Source organism: Balaenoptera acutorostrata, chromosome 15 (assembly GCF_949987535.1).
Source record: "Balaenoptera acutorostrata chromosome 15, mBalAcu1.1, whole genome shotgun sequence".
NCBI classification, from domain to species: Eukaryota; Metazoa; Chordata; class Mammalia; order Artiodactyla; family Balaenopteridae; genus Balaenoptera; species Balaenoptera acutorostrata.
In genome coordinates this window covers 3,615,158-3,635,259 of record NC_080078.1, presented here as the reverse complement: position 1 = coordinate 3,635,259, position 20,102 = coordinate 3,615,158, and the positions used below count along the sequence as shown (strand labels likewise).

Sequence of the window (20,102 nt, the reverse complement as noted above, 5' to 3'; positions counted from 1 at the left end):
AAAGCGTACCTCATTATTTAGCTTGCATTTCCTTTGGTATTTGCGAGGTGGAGCAGATTTTGGAATGTTCACAAACATCTCTGTTTGTCATCTGTCCCTGCTTCTCATTGCTTTCCTAATCTTTCTTTTGAAATACTTCAGGCACGCAAGAAATAGATACGGCGTAGTGTAATGAACTGTTGGCGCACCCATGACCCAGCTTAAGAAATAAGATGTCACGGGTGGAGTACAGAGGGTGGGGAGGGGACGCAGTCCCCTTGGAGGTGTTCATGGCTCTCCTCCAGGCCCGTGGAGAGGAGGCTTGGGAAGCTTAGGACATCTGCACTTTGCCCGGGACTTGAACCCCTGGGCCACTGGCGGGAAGGCGGACGTCGGGCAGCTCCGTGGGTGGGGGACAGGGATTTGTGCTGGGGGGACAGGGCCGGGTGGAAATGGAGCTGCAGAGCTGGCAGCGGGCAGTGGCCACTGGGGGCGCCTCCTCCCGGCAGCATCCAACTTTCTCAGCGGCTGGTGTAGGCAGTGTCCTTATTGCTGGTCGGAGCTCAGGGGCCACGGCAGCCTGCGGCCGCTTCCAGGCGGGAGAGCCCTCGGCGGGATGGGCAGGGGGCTCCGGTCCCCACCCGGCGTGTCCTCAGGGTGCCCTCCACCTGGACAGGTATGGCAGTGGGTTGTGAGGCTGTGGACGGGTATGTAACTGTAGAAGGGACCGTGTGCAGGAAAGGGCAGAAGACCCGCCTGCCTGGGTTGGTAGGTCATTACCAAGCAAGCCGCCGACCGGAGCCTCGCTGCGGGCACATGGACTCCGGCGCGCTGTCCCCCTGGGGTCACTCTGGGCGCCACCCTCTCCCTCCCCCTCGGAAGGAACCACCATCCTGACTTGGTAATGACTGTTTTCTCAGTTTCCTTTTAGTGTTATCACCTGTGCATTTTTGCCTACGAGAGTTTCGCTTTGCCTGTTTTGAGTTATGCGGGTGGATTTACGTCTCCTTCGTGCTGTGCTTGTGGGGCTGACGCCCGTGCTGCTTGGAGCCGTGTCCCGCCACGTGGGTGCAGTGATGCTGAGCGACTCTGCAAAAGGGTCTGGGGATCGTGCTGCGCAGAGCATCCTGGTCCCTAAGCGCACAAGTCCCTCGGGGCTGCACACCTGGTAGGGATATTGCTGGACACTGAGTGTGCATATTTCTACTTTACCTGGTGGGGTCAAACAGTCTCCTATTTACCATTCCACTGGAAACGTCAAGTGCCTGGTCTGCTGTTTTGCATTTTCTATTGTTTGGTCTTTTTCTTATTGATTTGTGGGCATTCTTTATTCTAGATTCTAGTCTTTTTTTTTTAATATATTTTTTAAAATATTTATTTATTTATTTATTTATTTATTTTGGCTGTGCCGGTCTTAGTTGCGGCATTCGGACTTCCTAGTTGCAACATGCAAACTCTTAGTTGCAGCACGCATGTGGGATCTTGTTCCCCTACCAGGGGTCGAACCTGGGCCCCCTGCATTGGGAGCGTGGAGTCTTACCCACTGAACCACCAGGAAAGTCCCTAGATTCTAGTCTTTTATCAGTAATACGTGTTATAATGATTTCCTCCCAGTCTGTGAGTTGATTTTCTAAACTCTACTTATCGTGTCTTTTGATGAATAAAATTGTTAATATAGTTGAATTTGTCGAGTCTCTTCCTTATGGTGAATGCTTTTGATTCTGTTTTGGTTTTGTCTCGTATAAGAGACCCTTCCCTGCCTCTGAGGTGGTAGAGATAGTCCCTGCATTCTCTTACGAAAGCTTTACAGTTTTGCCTTTCACATTAGGGTCTTTAAAGCCTGACTTTTAAAATGGAAATAAAATTCATATAGCATAAAATTAACAATTTTAAAGTGTCTAATCCAGTGGCACTTAGTACCTGGCCATGTCATTTTGGTCTTTTATTGTATCAATACGGTATATTACAGTGATTGACTGTTGTATGTTAGATCACTCTTGCATTCCTGGGATAAATCCCACTTGAACATGGTTTGCTACTATCTTGGAGACTTTTACATCTCTATACATAAGGGATATTGGTTGGTAGTTTTCTTGTGATGTCTCTCTTCTTTCTTTTATTGGACTTCATGAAACTGCAAATTGGTTTCTTCAGTCAGTTCTGGAAAATTCTCACTTCTTTTCAGATATTGCCTTTGCCCGCTTCTTACTGCTCTCCTCCAAGAGCCGTCTTTTTTTTTTTTGTCTTCTGGCCGCGCTGCGCGGCTTGTGGGATCTTAAGTCCCCAACCAGGGATTGAACCCAGGCCCTCAGCACTAAAAGCGCTGAGTCCTAACCACTGGACTGCCAGGGAATTCCCCCAGAGCTGTCTTTAAACGTGTGTGAGGCCTCTCACTCTCTCTTCCCTGTCTCCTAATGTCTTTCATATCTTCTTTTTTCTTCTTTTTTTGGTCACTTTGTACCACATCCTAGACATTTTAGACTTGTCTTTTAGTTCTCTGATTCTCTTTTCCGTTGTGTCTGATATGCTGCATAGTTTCCGTCACTGTATTGTTTCATTTCTAGAAGTTCTAATTGGTTACTTTTCAAAGCTGATGCTATTGTTTATAATTTCCTGTTCTCTACATATATTTCAAGGGATGTTTTATCTCTTTAAACAGTGTAAGCATGATCTTATAATTTGTGTATGGTAATCTTAACATCTGATGTCCTCTTCTTTAAAAGGAAAATTTTCATTGAAAAATAGCATACAGACAGAAGCGTGCCCACATTGTGAGGGTACAGCTCAACGAGCTTTCAGAAGATGGGTGCACCTGTGTGGCAAGAACTAGAACATTATCAGGACACCTGCAGCCTCCCTCACACCCCTTTTTGGTCCTTGGCCATTGAGCCAACCTCTCTGACTTTTAAAACCATAGTTCAGTTTTGGCTCTAAGTAAATTTCCTATAAATGGAATCATTATTTGTACCTTTTTGTGTCTGGCTTTTTGGTTTTTTGTTTTTGTTTTTGTTTTTTTTTTGCTTATTCTTGCTTTTAGAAGAGTCCATTCATTACTATTGCCGTGCAGGATTCAATTATGTGAACGGACCACAGTTGATTTGGTCGTCCTGTCATTGGTAGACACTTGGTGTTGCCAGTTTGGGCCCAGTAGGAGTGATGCTACCGTGGGCGTGTTCCTGTGCGCGTCCTGTGGCCCCACGTGTGTTCCTATCGTGTGTACGCTGAGGAGTGGACTTGATGGTCCAACGGTAGGAGACACCAGCACACGGCGCTTTCCAGGCCGCTCGTGCCGGTTGACACCCCCCTCCCCCAGCAGTGTGCAAGGGCTCTAACTGTCCCACTTCCTCTCTCACACTTGGCCTGTCTGTCTTTTTCACTTAAGCTTCCTTGCTTTCTGTCAGTGGTGCTGTGTAGTTTTCAGTGACATGGTCTTGCACATCTTTTGGAAGATTTATTCCTTAGTTTCATGTTTCTTGACATTATTATAAATGGTATCTTTTTTTTTTAAACATACTCTTTTCTCTGTTTCTAGTATTTTAAAATAGTATTGAATTTGCATACTCACCGTATCTAGTCCCCTTGCTAAACTCATTTGTTAATTCTAATAATTTGTCCATAGATTCTTTTGCATTTTCTGTATACACAATCACATCGTCTTGAAAATCATCACAAATTTCTTTCTTTCTTTTCAATCCTTCTACCTTTCATTTGTTTTTCTTATCTTATTGTACTGGCTGGGACCTCCAGGACCTCCAGTACAATGTTGAACAGAAGTGGTCAGCAGGCATCCGTGTCATGTCCCTAGCGGGGGAGGGGGGGTACAATATACATTTTTTTTTTTTAGAATTTTATTTGCCAATGGTAGGATCGATCCTAAAAAGCTAGGTAGCATATTCCCATGTCACTGCAGTCCCTTTGAAGGGTTTATGGCGAGAATGAAATGGAATTGAATGCAAAATACTCAGAATAAAGTTGGCTATGTAGCAGATAGATGCTCACCAAATGGTCCTTAGGTAGTTTGTCGTCGTTGTTGTACATTTCAAATACAGAAAACTTCAAATTAACGTCGAGGATTGCTTGATTAACTTAGGGCTTCGTTCTACATCTTTTGCTAACCCGGAAAAGGGCATTCTAGTTTAAAAGGACTTGTTTAAGGCAGGTCTGACCTCCGAGTTTTGCAGAGTTTATGTTGGCAGCGCCTCTCCAGCTGTTATTAGGGATCACTAAAATAGTCTCAGTTCCCCCAATTTTAGCAAAATTCCATAATGCGGGAACATTTGCCTCATCCGTCCCCGAAGAAAACCACATCTCTGAGTTCTCCTGCAGCCGTGGTAGTGGGTGTGAGCAACAGGGGCTTCTCCGAGTTGTAGACACTGTTTCAAACCCTCTGATCCTGGGAGAGAAGAGCAAACAGGGCCCGGAGGTAAAACCTACAGCTTGAATTTATTGTCCTGAACTTACTGACGTTCAGGAAAAGAACTGTGCTGTTCTTTCCAGTGCTGTTCTGGAGCCCATGACGGGAGCTCTGATGACAAATGCCAGCTGCTTTCAGAATTAACGTCCACCCGCCACCCCCACCCCCCCCACCCCCCCTCGTATCCAGGGTCCTTTCCTCTCTCCCCGCAGAGGGGACACCTGCACCGACACATAAAACACCGTGTGGCCTGGGGTGTCATTCCTCCACCTCTCCGCCCCTGCCCGACGGCTGCCTGGCCCAGGAGCGTCTGATGGAGGGAATGAGGGACCGCAGATCCCTGCCCTGCAGAGCTAGCTGCTCGCAGGCTTGATTGCGGTGGCGGGAGCTGGGGCAGCTGCCAGGAGAGGGAAGCTCCGCGCTCCTTTCTTTAACCGCGTCCGTTGTGAAGGACGCCGCCGTCATCTGTGTCACGGTTACACCTCCTGCAGGTTAGGGCCCCTTCCCCAGTTCCCCTGTGAGAGACACACAGTCCAGGAGCGGGCAGGATGGGCCCTGAATGTCCAAGCCAGGGCCTGTGACTTAACTGTGAGCCTGTTAAGGGGCAGCAAGGGTTGTTTCAGAATCTCTCCTGGTTGTGTTATCCTCCTAAGATGTGGGAAAGTGGTCATTGTGCTTCTGGGTCTGGGGCCCAGTGTTGGGCGGTAAGGTGGTCCCATGTGTGTCCTGGGGTGGGGGGGGGCACAGAGGCCTCTCCAGGTTCTGGTTACCCAGACCCCTCCTTTTATTCCTCTGCTGGGTGTGCTTCTGCCTTTTCACCAGGGAACAGACACAGGCGCAGCTCTGAGATGTGGCGGGTTCAGGTCCAGACCACTGCAAGGAAGCCGGCACGTCGGTAAAGAGTCCCAGGAACTTTTTGGTTTCCCAGTGCCTAGAAACGTGATGTTTACGCTCTACTGAGGTCTATGAAGGGTGCGATAGCATTATGTCTAGAAAAACAATGTACATACCTTAATTTTAAACTACTTTGTTACTGTGCTCGCTTCGGCAGCACATATACTAAAATTGGAACGATACAGAGAAGATTAGCATGGCCCCTGCGCAAGGATGACACGCAAATTCGTGAAGCGTTCCATATTTTTCCGATAAAGATGTTTAAAAAATAAATAAATAAATAAAAATAACATACTTTATTACTAAAAAAAAGTCAAAATTACAATAGTAACATCAAAGATCATTGATCACAGATCACCATAACAAATATAATAGTAACGGCAAAGTTTGAAATATTGCGAGAATTACCAGAGTGTGACGCAGAGACACAAAATGAGCAAACGCTGTTGGAAGAAATGTGCCAATAGACTTGCTCAGCCAGGGCTGCCGCAGACCTTCAGTTTGTAGCACACCGTATCCGTGAAGCGCAGTAAGACGAGGTGTGCCTTATATAAGAGGGAAGAGGGGAGCCTCATGTCTGCCACCTTCCTGGGAACCGACAAACGTTTTATCTAGAGAAAAGAGTTAGAAATCCAAAACGCAAATAAAAACGGTAGGTGCTCGAGTATGTTTTCCGAGCGCTCCGTGGGTTTCCCTTTCTCCCCCTGTGGGTTTTCTGTAGACAAGGCACTGGGGGAGGGGAGTGCCCTGGCAGCAGTTCCTATCCTAGCTGAGTTCCAGAACCTTCTGGGGAGCTTTTACAAAATACAGATTCCCGGGTGTCCCTCAGACCTGCAGGACCAGATAAACCTCTGACCTCACTGACTCGGTCACCCCTAGCGTAGCGGGAAATGTCCAGGGCTGGGCCGTCCAGCCCAGCTCACGGGGAGGCGTGATCCAGAAATAGAGCACGTCTTCTTCACCCAGTGGCAAGGTTGGGCGTTTTCCTCTAAGATGAGTAACTTGGTGTGTGAAATCACCGCCGTACAAGGCCTGGCCGCTCTCGTCACTTTATTCCGTCAGCGCCGCTCCCCCGTGGGCCAGGGCGTCTCCATGCTGTGTCTGTTGCCGAATCTCCGTCATGGTGGCGATGGAGGGGCCGTGGGGACGACCGTGCTCTGGACGCGGGCTCCACTGTGACGCCCAGATCCAGTGCGCAGAGCCTGGACCACGAGGCTGCGGGTCTGCCTGGACCGACCAGGCTGAGAACCCCAGGCCGCGCCCCGCAGGCCGCCGGCTTGTGGGTGATGCTGCCCACACGTCCCTCCGCTCGCCGCCCAGCCTCCACCCCAGGCTTAGAGCCGGGCAGACGCGCCCTGGGTTTGCGCGGCGTTGGGCTGCGTGGACTGTGGGGGCGAAGCTGAAGTGGGATCAGACGCGGGGCGGCACCCTCATCAGCACCCGAAGCCACGACCCTCCTCAGGCAACTGGCCGAACGGTCTCCAGCGGCCTCATCAGGCCCCCCTCCCAGGCCGCCAGCCCACCTCGGGGCAGCCTACACACGTGCGAGGACCTCAGAGCGTTTATGGGTTTTTTTTTTTTTTAATTTATTTATTTTTGGCTGTGTTGGGTCTTCGTTTCTGTGCGAGGGCTTTCTCTAGTTGTGGCAAGTGGGGACCACTCTTCATCGCGGTGCGCGGGCCTCTCACTGTCGCGGCCTCTCTTGTTGCGGAGTAGAGGCTCCAGACGCGCAGGCTCAGTAGTTGTGGCTCACGGGCCTAGTTGCTCCGCAGCATGTGGGATCCTCCCAGACCAGGTCCCGAACCCGTGTCCCCTGCATCGGCGGGCAGATTCTCAACCACTGCGCCGCCAGGGAAGCCCTGTCCATGGTTTTTACTTTACACCTGAGTACTTGCCTTCCAGAGTTGACATAAACATTTTTAATGACATTTATTTAGAGTTTTAAAAAATAAAACGAGTAAAACATCACACAGAGTTATCCATAAAGTATGTCCTATCACGTGCAGTATGTGATATCACACGTGTTCTAGTAGCTCCAATATGTTATGCAACGTACCTCCCCGGGCTCAGACCCCCACCTGTAAGACGGCCATTTCTTGAACTTACTGTGTGCCTTTTCTATCCGTTTTTCAAAACAGCTTTACGTGCACATATGTGCACACCGTGAGCAGTATGCGGTGGGGTTTCATGTGCTCTTTTCAGCCTGTAAATAGAGGTCTCACACCCCACCCATTGCTCCCCATCTGCCTCTCCACCCGCCACTGGGTGCAGGCTGGGCCCAGCTTTCCCTGCAGCATCTCTGCCCTGGGCGAGGATAGTCCCCATGCAGGGTTACGTGGGGTTCAGGGGCCTTCCTTGCTCAGGCGTCCACACGTGTGAGGGTCCTCCTGGCTGTGCTGCCCGCAGGGTGTGCACGGATCTGTCTGCTGGACCTTGTGGGTTGCTCTACACGCTGGCCATGCTGGTGTTGGCGGTCCAGTGGCCCCGACCTTGAGCTGCCGCCACTTCCCTCCCGACAGCCCTGGCCCTTCAACCCTGAGGGCCCGTGGATGAGCCCTGGGCGCTGTTCCAAACTCCCCAGGCGGCCCTGAGCGAGGGCGGGGTGAGAGCCCCTGCTTTAGCCTGGGAGGGGTCATCTGCCGGGGACGTGGGACCCCAGCTGGAGGAGTGGTGTCCAGTCGGCCGAGAGCGCACGCCCACGCCCGTCTGCTGCTGGCCCTGGTCGCTCGGGCCTCGTCCAGGCCCTCTGGGGGCCCCCGGGAATCGAAGAGGAAAGGGTGACCTTCTGGGCTCTGCTGCTGCCTGGGAGCCCCAGCACTTGTGGAAGGTGGTTCTGAGGTGCGTCCTCTCCTGCAGCCCCGTCCTAGAGGGAGGAAAAGCCTGGGCTAGAGCGTCGTTTTGGACTGGTTTTTAAATGTCTTCTTTCAGGCAGGGCCCCCGCTTGTGCCGTGGTGCCCCAGCCATGAGAGCGGGGTGTGGGACAGGTGAGGCTGGGGGCTGCCTCCCCGCCTGCCCCCACCTCTGTCCTCCATCCCTGCCTCCTGCCCTCGCCCTCCTCCTTCCCCTGACCCGTCCCTCTTCCCCCAACCCCTTCCCCCCGCCCCACTGCCCTGCCTGACGGTCGCTGGCCCGGCTCTGCAGCAGGCGGAGAGCCGCGGGCGCCCGGCAAACGGCTCGCACTGCGGCTGAGCGGCCTCCCTCCTGCAGCCCCGGCTCCCTGTGGGCTGCTGGGGACCGGGCTCCCTTCTCCTTCTGGAAGGCAGGTGGGTCTTCCCGGGCGCCCCCGGCCCCCGCTTGCCCACCTCACCTCCTCTGGCTTTGTCTGGTTTTGTTTGGAACGGTCATAGGAAGGGATGCTGCAGACAGAGGCTGTGCGGAGGGCCCTGGGCAGGGGGCTCAGAGAGGAAGGCCTGGGTCAGCCGGGGAACCGAGACGGTGACAGGAGACTGGCCCTCTTGAGTTCCATGTGGCTTCTCAGCTTTCACGCGGCATTAGTTTAAAAGAGCGCTTCCTACGTGTAGAAGGGTAAGGCTTTCGTGGGGTGTGCACGTGTGTGCATGTGTGCCTGTGTGCTTGTGTGCATGCGTGTGCCTGGCCGTGTTGGAGGTGCCCCGGGAAGGAGCAGCCGTGTTCTGGATGGAGACCAGCCGGCCCTGTGGGCTGGAGTGACGTGGCGAGTTGACTGCTTCCTCCTTGTAAAACGGGGGGGTGATGAACAGTTCTCATCTAATCAGCACACGCACGCACACGCACGCACACGCGGGCTGCCAGGACGGGGCAGGGGATGGGCAGGTTTTGGGGTCGGCGTGGTACCCACGAAGCCCCCAGCACGCTGACTCTGCGGGGGTTGAGGCTGCGGTGGGCTTGGTATCCCGCGGGGAGGCCGTGGTGCTGGCTGGTCTCGGGGCTGGGCTGTGCCACGGGCTCCTGTGGGGCGTCTGGGGCCTCGGACGGCCCCGGGGACGAGCCCCGGAGGAGCTACGGCCTTCCGAGGATGCGGTCTGTGGGCAGAGTCCTGCGGCCGCCTGCAGGCCTGCTTGACGGAGCCGCGACCCGTGTTAGGAGCGGCCTCGAGCCATCTGTTCACCCCTCGCTGCTTCTGCCGCAGGGATAAACGCCCAAGCCCGGAGACTGCAGCGGAGCCGCGCCAAGGGAACCCCAGCCCCGGCCGCGGGGGGAGCCTGGAGCCCGCCTCCGCCCCGGCTGCGCCGCACGGTCAGCGAGACCAGCCTGAGCTCGGCCACCGCCCCGCCACCCGCTGCCCGGGGCCCCGAGGAGCCCGGCCAGGACGCCATGTGCTGCTCCGTCTACAAGTCGCCCCACCTGCTCCTCCTGCAGGGCTACAGCCAGCAGCACGTGAGCGCCGCCCTGCTGGGCCCGAGGCGCGGGGGGGATGGCGGCGTGCAGAGCGTGCAGGAGGCTCTCGGCTAGACGCGCCCGCCCCTCTGGTCCTACTGACACGTCAGAGGGGGGCTCGGGGGCTGGAGAAATGGGCTGGGGGGGGAGCACCCCATTGGGTCCGCCCTAGACGCTGGAGGAGGGTGGCAGCTTCCCCGTCCTCTGCTTCCAGAACATTCTTTCATCCAGGCTGCAGTGGGCGGCAGCAGGGCCTTGGGAGGGGGTCCCCCCAGCTCCTCACTGACTGATCCCAGCGTGGGTCTTACCTGGTACTGGACCCCCTTCCTGCCCGGCCTGGTGGGCCTCTGGGGAATGGCCCCCGTGGGCTGGGGCGCAGGCCCTCCGCGGCCTCGAGCATGTGCAGGGCGGCTTTCTCTGAGGAGTCCCCCAGGCCCCCGCCCCGCGCCAGCATTTTACACCACTTTTGTCGGAGGCCTCTTGGCCTGAAGGGTCTCGCCCTTGGCGACCCCGCCGCCCCCGCCCATGCTGCCGCCCCGGGCAAGTCTGCTGTTCCTCCCGGCCTCTCGCTCACCGCGTGCCCCCCGCTCCCTTCCTGCTCCACCTTCCCCGCACACTGTGTGACCTCGTCAGGGCTTTGGGCTCAGGTCCTGGGAGGCATCTTGCCTCCCGGAGCCGGAGCCGGCGCAGCAGAGGAGGGGCGCTTCCCCAGCTTGTCTCTGTCACCTGGCAGAGCAGGTGGGCCTGGCGTGTCTGTAGACCAGTGTCCACGTCCAGGTCTGCCCTTGTCTGGCCTCTCACGTCTTGAAGCTGGAGCCCCCACCGGGTGTCTGGTGTGTCACCGAGGCTGCTCTGGGAGATGGGATGGGCACCCAACGTGGGCAGGCTGGGGGCAGGCAGCGGGTCAGGAAGGGCTCCGGGGGGGCGGGGGGGTGTGCTGCCCAGGGCGGCTTAGGTACCAGGGATGGAGCTGCCCGAGTGGCGTCCTGCCCCTGAGGTCTGGCGTCTGCCTTTCAGGACAGCCTGGTCTACGTGCTCAACCGGGAGCGGCACACGGTGGGCCAGAGGACCCCCTCCAGCAAGCCCAGCATCAGCCTCTCGGCGCCCGACATCCTGCCCCTGCACTGCACCATCCGCAGGCGCCAGCCGTCGGGCCGGGCGCAGGCGGGGGCACAGCTGGTCCTGGAGCCCATCCCCGGGGCGCCCGTCTCGGTCAACTTCTCGGAGGTGGGGGGCCGCGCCGTGGTGCTGCGCCACGGGGACCTGCTCTCCCTGGGCCTGTACTACCTGCTGCTGCTGAAGGACCCAGCGCAGGCCCAGCCCCTGCCCGCCCAGGCCCTGGCCCGCCTCCGGGCCGTGCCGGAGAGCTGTAGGATGTGCGGCACCCCGCTCCGGGCCCGGGGCGCCTCGGTCTCCGCGAGGCCCGTCCACCCCCGGCCGCGGCCGCTGCACCTGGAGTTCGAGCCCGACGCGGAGGACGCGCTGCTGCAGCGGATCATGACGCTGGTCGAGCCGGGCGGCGACGACCACAAGCTGACCCCCGCCTTCCTCCTCTGCCTCTGCATTCAGCACTCGGCCACCCGCCTCGAGCCGGGCTCCTTCGGGCAGCTCCTGCTCAAGATGGCCAGGATGATCCGAGAGACGGTCTGGGTCAGTGGCGGGGTGGGGGCGGTTTGCTGCCCGTGGCCTCGGCCGGGAGAGGAGCGGGTGGGAGCTGCAGCCGCCTGGGTGGAGGGCGCGAGCTCCCCCGTGACCGAGACCAGGCTTTGTCGCCGTCGGGTGGGCAGGATAAGCAGGGCCACCGAGGGAGCTGGGGTATCTGCTGAGGGTTCGGCTTCGTGAGCTCTGGTCCTGTGTCCCTCCCCACGGCCCAGCCCTGCCGGCACCCAGACGGCCTGGGAGCCCTGCGCTTTCTGCCGGGAGCAGGTCGAGCCCCTGCCAACACCCCACTGCAGAGCCCTTGTCGGGTGCGGGGGAGGCGGGGGCACAGGACCGGTCGATGCTGTACATTGAAAGTTCCCCCAGGACGGTCTCTGGACCGCAGTACCACGCACGTCCGGGCAGAATTCCTTGCTGGGGGCCCGACCCCTGCGCCCCAGGACGTTGGGTAGCATCCCTGGCCTCGCCCCTCCCCCCTCCGGCTGGCAGCACCCCTCCCCCACCCCTCACGGAAGCGGCTTCAGGCACCGCCAGATGTCCCCTGGGGCCAGAGCACCCGGCGGGCAGCCCCCCCATCCTCTCCTGCCCCTCCAGAGGCTGGACTCCCTGGGGACCCAAAGGATGGCTGGTAGTTAACATGCAGTCCTTCAGAGAGACCCCCTTAGTCTCGGCCATGCTCACCCTGAGGCAGACGTGGGAAAAGGAAACCAGTTGGCCGTGGAGACACTGGATAGGTTCCTCAGATTAAAGTCTGCATTTGAAACTTTTTAAAAGCAAAAGCCATCCTGGCCTGCCGCATCCAAGCGTTTGTGCCAGCGACCTGTGTGCACCGCGGGTATCTGAGCCGCGTCCCCCAGCGTCCCGAGTGGCATTTGGAGTGTGTGGTCGCTTCCCTCTGTGCAGCTGAAGTCCGTGCCGCGTGGACTGAGCGGCCTGACGCTTAGAAGCTCTGAATTTCACATGAATCACCGTCCTTTTCCGAGTCTGTTCTGTGCCACTTACTAGTAATCAGATGCTGTTGGACTTAATTCTCACAACCACCCTGACGGCGCAGGTGCTGTGTCCCACGTCACAGCTGAGAACAGCGGGGCAAGGAGGGTGCTGGTGACTCCGGGCAGAGAACCGGATCCCCCCGAGCCCGAGCGTCGTCCCTGGCTCCCCCACCGTGCACGTGGGATCAGCCCTGCGAACCCCCTCCCCCGCCCCCGTGCAGGCTTGGAAACAGGCTCGTGGAGGTGGGACCCCCTCACCCCAGGTCCCGGGCCCGGGTGTCCCCCGTACGGCTTCCCCTCTGGGGTGTGAGAAGCCTTGGCTCTGGTCTGTCTAGAGCCTTGAGGTTCATTTGTCTGTTTCTCGGGCATCAGCAGCTTCCTCTCCATCCCACTGTGCTCACGTGTCTCATCAACTCAGGCCAGTGTGAGCCTCTAAGAGAACACGTGAGGGAGTTGCAGTTAGGACCAGGCTTAGCCAGATAACATCACTAAAGCAAGAATGCGTTCTTGATTAAAAGGGACAGAAAATGTTGGCTAGACCTGAGTCCCTATGGGGACGTTTAAACATACTTGTGTGCACTCAGGCCCACGTGCATCTGCTCCGCGTTACTGGGGCTGACTTTTAAAAGTGCATCTATGAAGCTTAACCGTAAGAGTGTTGCTAGAACGTTCATTCTGACATTTGTCACACGTTTGACCCATCTTTACTGCTCCCTAAATGGCCGGCTGTTACGTAAGAGAGATGGCTGTGAAATAGTGCTCTTGTAGGAAATGCGTGGATGGTACGCGGTAACGGAATGCCAGGAGGTCAGATCGAATGGAAAACAGTCTTCCCAGTGTAGCTTGGAGCGAATCGCCCAGTACGGGACGCCCGGAGCAGTGACGCCATGTTTCGTGTAGACGAGAGCCTGTGTCAGTGGCATCCTCGCTGCACGTTGCCCGTGCTGTCCTGCTTGTCTCATCTTTGCTTTTTTTTCCCTTTATGATTGTAGGAGAAAACCAAAGAACTCGCCGAGAAACAGGCACACCTGTAAGTACGGCCCCGTCTTCGTACCCGCCCAGCAGGCCACTGGTTCCCCAGGAGCCAAGACCCGGCACCCCTCACCCTGCAGCCTCTGGGGTCAGCTCTGTGTCTTTCTGTCTCAGGGTGGCTGTTTCCATGTCTGTAGTCACCACCCTGGGCAGCTCTGTGTCGGGGAGGTCTCACCAGAGCATCTGTGAGACGAGTGGGCACGACCCTCTAGGAAGCCTTCTCCTTGCCCTCCCGTAGTTGCTGTGTTAATGCGAACCTGCTGCTTTGGGGAAATGGACGCCTCCCGGTGTAGAGGTGGGGCAGCGGGTCTCCACTGTCCAACGTCGGTTTTCATAGAAAGTACGGGTTCTACTCTTACGCGCCGCTGGGGGGACTTGAGGAAACCATTTGGCATTAACGGTAAAGACGTGCGTATCCTGGGACACCCCCCGCCCGCCCTTGAGCGGACACCACGGAGAACCGCCTTCGCAGAAGGTGGCGGCGGCACCTGAGTTTGTGCTGCGGACCCCTAGCCACGGTGAAGGCGTGAAGGCCACGGCTGTCCGTCCTCTTGAAGGAACACGCACATGTGGTGACAGCCCAAGCACAGGTTGCCTGTGGTCCCTGCCCGTCGTGGACGAAGGGCTCGCGGGGCCTTAAGTCATGCTGCGGTCCACGGGGTTTGCCTCATTTCTGTTTATGTGAGGATGACACGTGGAGAAGATACTCCGTTTATAAACCACGTGTGTGCTGTCCGTGCCTGCGGGGTATCGTCCGCCCGTGGTCCTGTAAGCCAGCGGTCCCCAGCCTTTTCGGCACCAGGGACTGGTTTCATGGAAGACAGTTTCTCCACGGACGGGGCGGGGAGTGGGAAATGGTTCAGGTGGTGATGAGCGTGATGGGAAGCGGCAGGTGAAGCTTCGCTCACTTGCCCGCCGCTCACCTCCTGCTGTGCGGCCCGGGGCGGGGGTGGGGGGGATTGGGGACCCCTGCTGTGAGGGAGTAGGGAGGAAGCATCATCATCCCCTCCTTCCGAAGTCGGGAGACGGCAGCTGGGGTCTGAGCAGCGAAGTTCCCGCCGGGCTGAGCTGAGCAGAGTCCCCGTGGCTCACGGATGTGCTCTGCTGGCTGCCGCCCTGCTCGAGGGTAGTGGGTAGCGGGGCGCTGTTACAGGCCAGGCCCTGGGGTGGGGGGCCCACGGAAGACAACCTACAGCTGGCCCGGCACGGAGGGACCAGCTGAGGCCTAGGTGGCTCGGAGGAGCCCTGCATCCTTCAGGTTCCGCGCGGGAGGGGATGTCCGCGGGAGGGAGCTGGCCTCACCCACGGCTTTGCTCCCGGATGGGACAGCCCCGTCCCCAGGGTGAGGCGGGCCTGGAGGTGAGGAGCCCTCAGGAGCAGCCAGCCCTCGCCCTCCAGAGCGCATCCTCCCACCGGCGCCTGTCTGCTGGGGCCTTGGCCCTTAGACGGGAGGGACCAGGCCCTCCTTCAGCAGCTCCTTGTGTCATCAGGGCCTGAAAACAGCCCTGGGTCCATCCCAGCAAATGCTTTCTTTTTTTAAATTATGAATCACTTTCAAAATACAGAAGAGTACGGCATGTATCAGTTACCCCTGAACCCACACCTGAATTTAACATGATTCACATTTTGCCCCATTTGCTTCAGGTCTGTCTTGTGTGCGTCTTTTAAAATTGTAAGTGGCCATTAACTCTTCCTGAACGCTTTTTCCGCTTCTGTGATCGTCACACATTTTCCCCTTGAATCTGTGAGTGTGGGTCCTACATCAGGAGGTTTTCTGAACCGTGATTGGATTCCCGGGATCGAACCTCTCCTAACTATTGATTTTGTTATTAGCAAGGCGAGATGCGGTTTGTTGATACTTTAGGATTTTCCCATCTGAATTCATAAGTAAAATTGGCCTGTGAATTCACTTATTGTTTTGTATTGTCCTTGTCTGGTTTTAATGGCAAAGTTCACAGAAATGAATTGGGCAGCCTTCTCTGCTTTCAGTTCTTTGAGTCGATTTGTCTGAGGTGAGGACTCTGGGCCGCGGAGGTTTCCTGGAAGCAGCCCAGAAAAGCGTCTGCGCGGTGCCTGTGTTTGCTGATTCCATTTCTTTAATGTTTATGGCTTATTTAGTTTTCTGTTTCTTCTTGTGTTGATTTTGGTAAGTTTTGCTTTCCTAGGAAATTATCTGTTGCCGGTGTTTTCAAAGTTATTGGAATAAAATTGTTCGTTATATTCTCGTAGGACTTCTTTCGTCTCTAATATATTTGTAGTGATATCGCCTTATTTAATTCCTGTTGTGTTCCTATTTTTTCTCTCCCCACCCCCTTTAATTTATCTTCCCAGGCATTTGTCTGTTATCATCTGTTTAAAAGAACCAATTTTGTTGTTTCTGTTTACTTTTTCTTTGATTTCTATTCCATTTACCTCTTTATTATAATTTGTTTTAATTTCTTCTTTGACTCATGAATTGTTTTGAAAGTTTTTTGAAATTTTTTCATTTTTATATTTACTAACAAAAATGTGTTTAATTTTATTTTCAGTAATCATATAATAATATATTAATAATAATAATTGATATAGAAGAGCAATAATTTCTCTTGTACAGGTGTCCCAGATGATTTTTATTTTTATTTTTAAAAATTTTTTGGGGCTTCCCTGGTGGCGCAGTGGTTGAGAATCTGCCTGCTAATGCAGGGGACACGGGTTCGAGCCCTGGTCTGGGAAGATCCCACATGCCACGGAGCAGCTGGGCCCGTGAGCCACAATTGCTGAGCCTGCGCGTCTGGAGCCTGTGCCCCGCAGCGGGAGGGGCCGCGATAGAGAAAGGCCCGCGCACCGCGATGAAGAGCGGCCCGCGCACCGCGATGAAGAGCGGTCCCCGCACCGCGATGAAGAGTGGCCCCCGCTTGCCGCAACTGGAGAAAGCCCTCGCACGAACCGAAGACCCAACACAGCCAAAAATAAATAAATAAATAAATAAATAAATAAATAAATAAATAAATAAATAAAAGAAAATCCTTTAAAAAAAAAAAAAAAAAAGTAAACGTTAAACGTTTACACCGATACATCATTATAGCTTCGTATTAAAAAAAAAAAAAAAAAAAAAATTTTTTGTCCGCACCACGCGTCATGAAGGATCAGTTCCCCGACCAGGGATCAAATCTGCACCCCCTGCCGTGGAAGCGCAGAGTCTTAACCTCTGGACCACCAGGGAAGTCCGCCAGATGATTTTTTTAAAAATTTATATCAGAACGTCATTGACTTGATTTGGTTTATTTTTATTTATTTTACTGTGGTGAGAACACTTAACATGAAAGCTACGCTCTTAAACTTTTAAGCGTGCAGTACAGACAGTATCGTTACCTGTAGGTACCCTGTCGTACAGCAGGTCTCTAGTACTTGCTCACCCTGCATAATTGAGACTTCACGCTCATTGATGAGCAACTTCTCTCTTCTGCTCTCCTGCCCCCGCCCCCTGGTAACCACCACTCTCCTCGCTGATTCTGTGAGTTGGACTATTTTGGGTCTCTCGTGTAAGTGGAATCACACAGTATGTGTCCTTCTGTGATTGGCTTATTTCACTGAGCGTCATGTCTTCAGGGTTCATCCGTGTTGTTGCATTTTGCAGGATTTCCTTCTTTATTTAATGCTGGATAATGTTCCATTGTGTTGCAAACCAGATTTTCTTTATTCGTTCATCTGTCAGTAGACCTTTAGTTTGAGTCTGCATCTTGGGTATCATGACTAGTGCTGCAGTGAACACTGGGGCGCTACTATTTCCCGGAGATCCTGATTGCAATTCTTTTGGATAAACACCAAGAAGTGGAATTGCCGGATCATAAGGTAGTTCTATTTTTAGTTTTTTGAGGAACCTCCATGCTGTTTTACACAGTGGCTGCACCAGTTTGCATTCCTACCAGCAGTGCAAGAGGGTTCTGATTCTTCCACATGCTCACCAATACTTGTTGACTCTGGTCTTTTTCATGAAGCCATTCTGACAGGTGTGGGGTGGTAGCTCCTTGTGATTTTGACTTGCATTTCCCTGATGATTAGGTATGTTGGGAACCTTTTCATGCTCCTCTGGCTGGCTGTCTACTTTGGAGACATATCTATTCCAGTCTTCAGTGCATTTTTAATAGGGTTATTAGTGGTTTGTTTGGTATTTTTTGGGGTTTTTTTTTTTTGGCTTTTGAGTTGTAGGAGTTCCTTATATGTATTGGGAAATTCACCCCTTATCTGACATGTGGTTTGCAAGTGTTTTCTCCCATTCCGTAGGTTGCCTTCTTATTCTGTTAATGGTTTCCTTTGCTGCACAGAAGCCTTTCCGTTTGATGTGACCCCACTTGTCTACTTGTGTTTTTATTGCCTGTGCCTTTGGTGTCATGTCCCTGAAATCGTCATCCCTACTCGGTGCTTGCCTGGACGGGTGGGCCAGGCCGCTGCGCCTTGTTTGTGCCCCACGGTACGGCAGGGCTGGCCGGTGGTGCGTCCTCAGCGCTGACCTCGCTGGGACCCAACACCAAAGCTCCACTTGGCAGTAGCTGGTGGATTGTTTTTCCGTGGAGGCCTGTCTGTCCCGTTGAGTTCTGGGCGGAATTGAGAAGGGCAATAAATGTTGAAAACAAAATGGAGCTAGGCTGGGACGAGCAGATTCATCCTTTGTTGACGACATAAAGCTCTTCGTGCGTGCATGTGTGTGTGTAATTCAACCAGCGAGGAGAACGGAGGAGAGGAACAAGATACGCAGTGAAAACAAGGAGACGCGTCTGAAGCCCGTCCCTCCCCAGGAGCAGGACAGAGGGAGGTCATGTTGTCTGTGGACAAAAGTGAAGTTACGTCAGAGAGAACAGCAAACTGCAGGCGCGAGGAGAACGTGGGAAAGGGAGCCCGAGGCCCGTGGGGCACGGAGGAGGCTGAGGCTGCAGCCCGCCCGACGCTTCCTCGCCGGCCCTGCCACTGATATGCCCCTCGGCTTCTCCCGTGGGCCTGATCGCCAGGACCCCCGGCACGACGGTCACTGCGACAGGCGGAGTCCCTGAGCTGCTCCGGGCGCCGGCAAGCCCTCCAGGCAGGACGAAGCGCCTAGAGGCAGCACCGTCCTCGCACGATGCCCGCAGATGCCTGCCTTGCCCCCCGGAATCCGCCAGTAAGATGCACAGCCCAGCGTCACCCCCAGACAGACCGAGTGACCTCTGGGTGGTTTGGTTTGCTTGTCAGTGGATCTCTGCTCACCTGTCAGAGCACCTGGCAGGTGTGGTCAGGGACCCTCCGGTGTGAGGACACTCTCAGAATGCACAGCCCACCGACGGGCTTGCTGCCGGGATGAGGAACCGTGCCGGAGAGACACGGACTGGCATTCAGATGGAGGAATCGCCCGGAGCTCTGCTCGCCGCACCCGCCCCTCGGCCTCCCCAGGAGGCTGGTGAGGACGGCGCGGTGGCTTCTGTCACATTGCGGGCGACTCGGACACCAGGTCCTGGATGCTGGCGGCTGGGGCCCGGGAGACGTGGGAGGAGGGGCTTGAGATGGGCGGAGCTGACCTCGCAGGCTGCCATCGACGGAGGCAGGCGGCCCCCACGTGCCCAGTGTCCCCTGGAAAGGGAGTGCCACGGGCCCTCTACCCCAGGCGGCCGTCCCCCAGGGTGGGATGGGATTGGAGGGCCGGGAAGGGCCTAGCTCCGTGCCGGCGCCTGGGCGCTCCTCCTGCCTCGCTGCCCGGGGGACACGAGCACCTCTGCCCGCCGCCTGGCCCCGGCCCCTGCCTCAGACACGGCCAGGCAGCCTCCATGAGTGGGGCCGTCTGTGGGTTTTCTAACGGTATCTCTGAGTCTTCCAGTAACGCCCGCGATCCCTGCCTCTGCCCTCGTCTTCCGCTTCCTGCCGTGATGAGGTAGCACTCAGCTGCCCTTGTCCGATCGCCACCCCAAGCAGTTGCGCCTCTGCTTGTTTTCTCTGTTAGTTACGTTCCTAACGTAAGACGCCCCCCCCCCCCGTCTCTCTTGCTCTTGAGTACGAGGGGCAATTCCTGTTGCTTGTCCGAACGGTCATAGCCGCTCTGTTCTCTGATTCTCAAAGAGAAGATGTGAAAAGAAGCCATTTACCAGAGTCCTTTTCCAGCGTGGCCTCTGGCGGTCCTTCCCGTGAGGGTTCGTAAGCGATGTACCTCTCACAGGTTGTGGATCTGAATCCAGTTCCCAGCCTGACGCCGGCAGGCTGACAAGTCGTGGTGGTGTTTTGGAGCGTGCACTGCTCTCACGCACGGAGAGCGGCGGGTTCGGCGTGACTCGTGGTCTCTGTCTTGGCAGCCAGGAGCCCCTCTCCACGGCCAGCTTCACCATGGCGGGCCTGGTTCCGGACCTGCAGCACATCCTCTTCTGGATGTCCAACTCGGTCGAGCTTCTGTACTTTATCCAGCAGAAGTGCCCACTCTACATGCAGAGCCTGGAGGAGGAGCTGGACGCCACAGGTATGGCCGTGCCGCTGCTCCCAGGTGGTGAGCGTCCCCGGGCCATCCCAGGGGAGAGGTGGCCCCCAGAGCAGAGATGGGTGTGTGTCGGGGGCGTCCCCCGAGAGGGAGGTGACCTGCTGGTCGGGCTAACCCGGTGCCTCTCGTCCGTGACGCGTCGGCGCTCTCCGTCCCCGTCATTTCACGCAGCCCCACCGTGTTCCGCCTGGGGAGGCCCGGGAGACACAGGCCCCTCACTGCATTCTGTCAGCCCTTGGCCGCCAGCCCCTCCAGAATGCACCACAAATCTCAGAAAGGAGGCGCGTTGCTCGTGAGAGTTATG

At 55.7% G+C, this 20,102-nt stretch overlaps 1 protein-coding gene and 1 non-coding gene across 3 annotated transcripts in view; both read left to right on the top strand.

Annotated features, from left to right (window-relative positions):
* RADIL (Rap associating with DIL domain) overlaps nt 1–20,102 on the top strand; it is a 59,447-nt gene that overhangs the window by 23,634 nt on the left and 15,711 nt on the right. Inside the window, exons 1-5 of one of the 2 annotated variants that reach the window (XM_057528403.1) lie at nt 596–655; nt 9,396–9,643; nt 10,661–11,293; nt 13,287–13,324; nt 19,620–19,780. In XM_057528403.1, the coding sequence (XP_057384386.1) occupies nt 9,581–9,643; nt 10,661–11,293; nt 13,287–13,324; nt 19,620–19,780 (895 nt within the window). In that variant the 5' untranslated portion in view covers nt 596–655; nt 9,396–9,580. Of the gene's footprint in view, nt 1–595; nt 656–9,395; nt 9,644–10,660; nt 11,294–13,286; nt 13,325–19,619; nt 19,781–20,102 lie in introns of those variants that run through there. The other variant, XM_057528402.1, reaches the window with a different exon arrangement.
* Nucleotides 5,429–5,535, top strand: LOC114238469 (U6 spliceosomal RNA). The gene has a single exon (XR_003623821.1). It is a non-coding gene; the product is annotated as a U6 spliceosomal RNA (small nuclear RNA).